The sequence below is a fragment of the Syngnathus floridae genome, chromosome 11 (assembly GCF_059516105.1).
Source record: "Syngnathus floridae isolate MCC-2025c chromosome 11, RoL_Sflo_1.0, whole genome shotgun sequence".
In the NCBI taxonomy this organism is placed as follows: Eukaryota; Metazoa; Chordata; class Actinopteri; order Syngnathiformes; family Syngnathidae; genus Syngnathus; species Syngnathus floridae.
Window position 1 is genome coordinate 938305 of NC_142423.1, and position 7181 is coordinate 945485.

At 49.5% G+C, this 7181-nt stretch overlaps 1 protein-coding gene across 5 annotated transcripts; it reads left to right on the forward strand.

Moving 5' to 3' along the window:
- The first annotated feature begins 592 nt into the window (after positions 1-592).
- LOC148390245 (regulator of G protein signaling 9-binding protein) lies at positions 593-2576 on the forward strand. 5 transcript variants are annotated; one of them, XM_088389998.1, is made up of 5 exons: positions 593-902; positions 1071-1276; positions 1520-1732; positions 1791-1942; positions 2011-2576. In XM_088389998.1, the coding sequence occupies exons 2-5, from the start codon at positions 1093-1095 to the stop codon at positions 2164-2166; spliced, it is 705 nt and encodes a 234-aa protein (XP_088246124.1). In that variant the 5' UTR covers positions 593-902; positions 1071-1092; the 3' UTR covers positions 2167-2576. The 5 variants fall into 5 exon arrangements, with proteins under 5 accessions (XP_088246124.1, XP_088246121.1, XP_088246123.1 ...); XM_088389999.1 differs by having other exon boundaries at positions 597-902; positions 1183-1276; XM_088390000.1 differs by having other exon boundaries at positions 600-902; positions 1183-1276; positions 1589-1732.
- The last annotated feature ends 4605 nt before the right edge of the window (positions 2577-7181 follow it).

Sequence of the window (7181 nt, forward strand, 5' to 3'; positions counted from 1 at the left end):
CATTTTCCCTAGCCGGAGTTTTGAGTTTTTCCTTGCCCTCTTGGGAGTTTAAGATCAGGGGATGTTTGAGAATATTTTTCACATGTCCTGAGTGTTGTTAGTCACCTAAATGTTGAACAGAGGCTGTGATTTACCGAAGTCAAATTCCTTGTTTGGCACGCTTAAAAATGGCAAATAAAAACTCTTGAATCTTGTTTCGATAAAGGTGAGAGCTAAAAAGCTATGCTTCTTCTCACTCCTTTCCAAATGTCTTTTTTTCTTTTCGTGTATTTCATTTGCTTCCTCAATTTCATTTTAGATTTACACAAGGACTTTAGCTGAGATAAAGTAGATAAAGCTCTGTATTATGTGTAAGATTTGAATATTCTGAATAAAATAAGTAATAAAAAATAAAACAATAAGCAGCCCATTCAGGAAGAATTAATCGTGTGGTGGTGGGGGGGGCAGTCAAATAATGAGATGAAAAAACATCAATGCTTTTTGTTCCTTTGTGAGAAAAACTAAGTAAGCAGGGTATAGGAGTCAATAAAAACAAGTTTGGGCTTCTCTCCATAGCCCACGAAGAGAGCCTACTTGGGTAATGACGAATGGAAAAAAAATGTTGTCGGACCTGTTGCTAAGCTAGCCTAGTAGCTAAGCCAACATTTGTGTACAACATGATGAGAATGAAGAGTGAATAAAAAGCAGGAAGCGTTCCCTCTTGGTCTCCTGCGCCAATCTTATCCATGGGGGAGCTAATTAGTCACCTGCATCAAACGCCCACTAGCGGCGCCCATCGTCAAGACGACCGGTGACCCCGGAGACCAAGAAGGAGGACAACAAAACAAGTAGGAGGAGAATGAGGAAGAGGAGAAGAGGAAGGCAGAGGAGCAGCTCGCTTGCACCTGCGTCACAAGCTCCAGGTAACTAGCTCGCTAGTGCTTGATCTTAGCGGTTTTCTTTGTTTGTTTGGTCCTCAAGGAATTTGGTGCAGGGCTGCAGATGATGGAAGACATCATCTTGCTCAGAGAAGCCAAATTTCCAAATTGCATCTGGCCGAGGTCTTGCCGTCTTTCCAATGATGGGGACAGGTCACAAGGGTCGGAGGTCATCATGAGCGAGCGTCACGACGGCAGCCAGGAGACGCTGGTGCGGGTCAACTCCTGTTTCCAAACGCTGGTGCACCTCACTTCCTGTTTCCAGCAGTTGGCGGCATTGCTGGGAAGCTTGGCCGACTGTGCCTTCCTGAGGCGCGAGATGGCACACGCCAGGACGCTGGTCGCAGACGTCGCCAACGGTGACACGAGCATGCATACTCTCTCGCGCATACTCGCTGACTGGCAGGCATAGGACATATACTCATTCACGCAACTCTCTCGCAGAGGGACTCAGTCAGGCACAGCTCGCGCTCAAGAGATTCACCCGCTCGCGCAGCCCGAGTCGTTCCTTCATTTCTAAGCAAAGCCCCGTCATGCGGCAACAAGAGCGTGCCTTCACATTTGACTACTCGGCTTTGAGTTTGTTGTTTTTTGATACGGAGGTCTGTCCCGCCATCTCATGCATCTTCTGTCTGACTGCGACTCGGGCCCGCCGGGTGCCGGTGCTTCAGCGGAGCGGCAAGCACTGGAGCGCGTGTGGGTCCACTTCCTGGCCGCCGCAGAGAACTTCCTGTGGGACCTGCGCAAGGCCGACGACCTGATCGGACGCTTCCCGCTGGGCCAGCAAAAGGACCGGCGTGCACTGATCAACGCAGGTCGGTACCGCTCGCTTGCCCACCGTGATTGGTAGACCAACGATGATGGCACCTTCAGGCTGTCTGGACGGCATGACGGGCATGACCGAGAGGACGGGCGCAGTTCAGCCACCCCGGTTGGACTCCGATGAGGAAGACCTCCACTGGGGGGCGGGCCTTCAGCAACACCTCAGCCGGCTGGAGGTCATGATTAGCGACATGCAGCTCAGGGTGAGCATACACACCACACACGCCACACATGCATTAGTGCATATTGAAAGGCGGTATGTGTCCGTTAGGTGCCAGTGGCGTTCTGGTCGGTGGAAACCACGCAGCCGTCATGCGGCGAAGTCTCGGACGAGGCCGACGATGGCCTGGAGAAGGCTGCCGCCACCGAGCCATCCATCTGCTGCTGGCCACCCACACGTTCGGGCTTTGGCTGCGCCTGGTCGTAACCGTCGCTACATTTGCAACTTGAGTGCGGTTTTATTCAATCAGGCTTTCGACTCCTCAAGCTATCATAACCTCTGGCGTCCCCTAGTGTTGTAAGAGATCATCAGGTGTGGTGATCCAATATCACTTATTTGGATGAAAGAAAAAAATGTGTTTGCTTGTTATTTGTCCATGCCAACGATGTCTTGTAAGAAGCACAAAAATGAAATGCAGTGACGTTATTAGCCTGTGTTTATTCAATTTTGGTGAGATTTTTTTTTTTCAAATGTGAAATAATTGCAGCTATGGGGTCATACAACTCGTTCGTGTGAATTTTCAAGAATTGAAATTGTACGATTATTTGCTGCTCCAGAAGCGGCTTAGCCGAAAAATACTTTTTTTTTTAAATAAATAAAATGTATACATGCTCGAACTTCAAAGATTCTGTTCATGATATTTCCACAATTAACCAGAAGAAAATGTATGATTTAATATCACCTCTGGCATATTGGAGATTTAATTTCTTATCCACCTTATTCGTACGGCCGCCCCATGAGCCTTTGCGTGGGAGGCCTTTCTGTTATAGCAAAACCATGCAGCATTTTTTTTCTACAGGAACTGTTGCAGCTGCATGTCTAATAACATTCCGGACACTTGAGGATTGGGAAAAGCTCTCAAAACCTACACGCTACTTAGTTTGGTGGAATTCTACATTTTCTGTTTTGTAGCTTCAAGCATACATAGCAGTTTCAACATACTTGCCGAGAGAATTTTCAGCCGCCACCATATCAGCTGTGTATCTGCCGCCTAGTGCAAACACAAAGAATGCACTTTCCACATTGTATCAGTCTGTGAGCTCCATGCAGGACAAATTGAAGCCAAATTGAAGTCAGTACTCCCCTACGATCACAAATATGTGTATACAACCAGAGGAGGAAACATTCTCAAGCAGGTATACACTCATGTCAAGCAGGCATGCAGAGCTGTCCCCCACCCCCACCTAGGAAACTCAGATCATCTCGCCATCAGGCTCATTCCAACCTACAGAACACTGCTAATGAGATGTAAACTTTCTGTGAAACAAATTAATACTTGGCCAGAGGGGCACTAAAAAACTGTTTTGGATTGGAATGTCTTCAGAGAGGCAGCCACCACCACCAGTTGACACCAGTGTGTCAACATAACAGTCCATAATAATAATAACAATAATAGATCGGTTTTATATAGTGCTTTTCTTAGTACTCAAAGCCGCTTTACATAGAAAAATTCACGCATAATTGCGTACACACACGCACACACACGCACGCACGCACACACACACACACGATGAGTTAGGTGTCAAATGCAGAGTTGAAGAGGTGGGTCTTGAGATGGCGTTTGAAGGAGTGCAAGGAGTCAGCGTTACGAATGGTCAGGAGGAGAGAGTTCCAGAGAGTGGGGACACCAATGGCAAAGGCTCTATCCCCAATGGTCCGGTATTTGGTCGAGGTGGTGGGGGTGATGGGGTTGGTGTCAGCAGAGCGGAGTTGGTGGGTGGGGGTATGGCGTGCAGGAGGTCAGACGGGTGGAGGGGCATGGTTGTTTAAGGCCTTGTATGTGGTGAAAAGGATCTTGAAATGTATGCGCTGTTTTATGGGAAGCTGGTGAAGTTGGAGGACAGGGGTGATGTGCTGTCTGGAGGGTGAGCAGGTGAGCAGTCGGGCAGCAGAGTTTTGAACATATTGTAGTTTTTGAAGGACAGTTGAGGGTAGACCATACAAGATGCGATTGCAGTAGTCCAGTCTGGAGGTGATAAATGCATGAATTAATGTCTCTGCCGCAGCGGTGGAAAGAGAGGGTCGAAGGCGTGTAATGTTTCGTAAGTGAAAGAAGGATGTTCTGGTAATGTGGTTGATGTGTGGTTTGAAGGAGAGTGTGGGGTCCATATAAATTCCAAGGTTTCTGACTAGGGGGGAAGGAGTGACAGAGTGGCCGTCAATACAGAGTGTGTACAGTTCTGGTAGGTGGGGAGGCTGGATTTAGGACCAAATGATGATCTCCGTTTTGTTACTGTTTAGTTTGAGAAGTTTTTGAGTCATCCTGTGAGGCAGCAAGTGAGGGTGGTGAGGATGGCAGGGGAGATGGTTTTAATGGTGATGTAGAATTGTGTATCGTTGGCGTAACAGTGGAATTTGAGACCATGGCTGAGTCTGTGACAGGTTATACATCCAAATGCATGGAAGATGTGACCGTCACAAAACACATCACCATAAGGGCAAACGACAAACCCCGGTTCATCGGGGAGGTACATACTAAAAGGATTGGAATTTGGGGGTTGGATCACCAAATGATTCCCGAGCGCGGCACCGCTGCTGCTCACTGCTCCCCTCTCCCCCAGGGGATGGATCGAAAATCACACGGGGATGGGTTAAATGCAGAGGACAAATTTCACCACACCCAGATGTGCGCGTGACGATTATTAGGACTTTAACTTTAACTACGTACATGAGCGCCTGAGAGCACTGAACTCTGCTTTCAAGTCTGGCGACAGGGAAGCCCTCAGATCAGTGAGGGCTAACTTGACTTGGGGGATGAGAGCAGCCTAGCATGCCTATGAACAGAAAATCAATCTCATTTCACTGACACAAAAAGTCCCAGACGCCTATGGCAAGGCATGTAGTCATTAACAGACTACAAACCCACTCCTCAACTCTGCGAGGGTAACACTGACTTTCTCAACTCACTCAATGTCTTCTTCAGTCGTTTTGATGAAAACATCACCACCACTCCAACAAAAGCCCCCCACTGCTTGAACGATACAATACTTCAACTGGAACCAACTGATGCCCAGAGGAAAGGTGAACCCAAGGAAAACGGCGGGCCCAGACAATATACCTGGGCATGTGCTTATGGATTGTGCAGACTCACTTACAGATGTTATTACAGATATTTTCAACATCTCTCTAAGTCAAGCCATCATACCTCATTGCTTCAAAGCCAACACTATCATACCTTACCTAAGAAATCTCCAGCAACAACTCAGAAAGATTACCGGCCCATAGCACTCACTCCCATCATGATGAAGTGCTTTGAAAAATTGGTCACATAATATATAATACAATCCAGCCTACCTGCTGCTACCTTTGACCCATTGCAGTTTGCGCTCCACGGATGATGCCATAGCAGCAGCACTTCACCTCCGCCTGGCTCATCGCCCTCCTCACGCTGTTGGCAGAGAGGTCTTCAGCGGGCAAGTGCTGTTCTGAGTGTCGAAGCGAGCATAGAAGCGGTTAAGATCGTTGAGCAGACGGACGTCGCCCTCACAGCTCTGCGGCGCGGGCTTGTAGTCCGTGATGGTCTGAATGCCCTGCCAAAGGCTCCGTGCATCCCTGCTGACCTTGAAGTGGGCGGTAATCTTGCAAGAGAACGCCCTTTTCGCTTCATTGATGCCCCGGGACAGGTCGGCCCTCACTGCCCTCAAGCCAGCCTCATCCCCCGCTCTGAAGGATCGTCCCTGGCCCTCAGCAGCCTGAGGACAGCCCCCGTCAACCATGGCTTCCAGTTAGCCTGAGTGACGATGGACTTCGAGTGAGTCACATCATCAATGCACTCTGTGATGTAAGAGGAAACCGAGTCAGTATACTCCTCTATGTCTGTCCGATCGTTGCAAGTGGCCGCCCGTTTATACATGTCCCAGTCAGTAGTGCCAAAGCAGTCTCGAAGCGCATCAGAGGCACCCTCAGGCCACACCCGTACTCGCTTGCGAACCGGCCTGGATGCCTTCACCCTTTGTCTATATGCAGGCAAAAGCATAACAGTGAGACGATCAGAAAGTCCAAGATGGGGGAGGGGGGTGGCCTTGAAAGCTCCTTTATGTGTAGAGTAGACCAGGTCCAGGAAGCTGTCACCACGTGTTGGAAAATTAACATGCTGGTGAAGCCTCTGAAACACAGACTTCAGGTTAGCATGATTAAAGTCCCCAGCGAAGATGGTGAAACCGTCAGGGTGCGCCGTCTGTTGTTCACTGACAGCTTGGTACAGTTCACTAAGAGCCGCGATCCTGTCGGCCTCGATGTTGGAAGGCGGGATGTATACCGCAACTAGCAGAATCACAGTAAATTCCCTCGGCAGGTAAAAAGGACGGCACTTGATGACCACAAACTCCGCCAGTGGCGAGCAGTGCCTATAGCACTACGGAGTCCCGGCACCATTCGTCACGGATGTAGACGCATATCCCACCTCCTCGCGACTTTCCCCCTCTCACAGTGGCACAGTCCGCCCGATAGCATGCTAGCCGCTCCAGATGCACAGCAGAATGTTGACAGTCAACCAGGTCTCAGTGAACACGAACACACAGCAGTTACGCACTGTCCGGTTCGTGGATCTCAGCAGGCGAACGTAATCCATCTTGTTGTCCAGCGAACGAACATTTGCCAGAAGAATGGAAAGCACGGCCGGGCGAGCTGGGTTGGCCGCCAGCCTGGCCCGGACGCCTCCGCGCTTGCCCCTCTTCTGACTCCTCGCACACCGCTTCCAACGCATTCCAACCGGGGGAGGAATAGCAGGCGAGTCCGGCGACGCACCAGGACGGAGCAGTCCGAGCGCCTTTAATGTCTCCGCATCAAAGTCCAGAACACCACAAAACCCACTTTCGCCGATGTCGAGCAGAACCTGCCTGCTGTACTTGTAGCACGACGTATTACGACGAGACGAACACATAAAACTGTCGGACAAACACCCATTAAACGAACAAAACACCGTACGCTCTTAAAGCAATGCGACAGTGAGCGCCCGGCGCCCTGTGGTTGCGCGATTGGACCAAATAAAGTTCCCTGCGCACTGAGGTCCACTTACATTTTGGAAAGTACATCAGGACTTTAAAAATATTTTCTAAATTTTAGCGACGGCTCTGCCACAATAATGCGACCAGCGCAGTGCAATTGTGCGGTTGGCGACGCGCTACTGTTGCGCGTTCGGCGGTGCGCTGCAGTTGCGCGATCGAACAAAATTAAGCTCCCTGCACACTTAGGTCGATTTGAATTTTGGAAAGTACATCAGG

Coding starts and splice junctions, on each gene's coding strand:
- LOC148390245 (XM_088389995.1), top strand. CDS start 982: ATGATGGAAGACATCATCTTGCTCAGAGAAGCCAAATTTCCAAATTGC. Junction 1,277..1,519: donor GGTCGCAGACGTCGCCAACG/GTGACACGAGCA, acceptor TTTGATACGGAG/GTCTGTCCCGCCATCTCATG. Junction 1,943..2,010: donor TTAGCGACATGCAGCTCAGG/GTGAGCATACAC, acceptor TGTGTCCGTTAG/GTGCCAGTGGCGTTCTGGTC.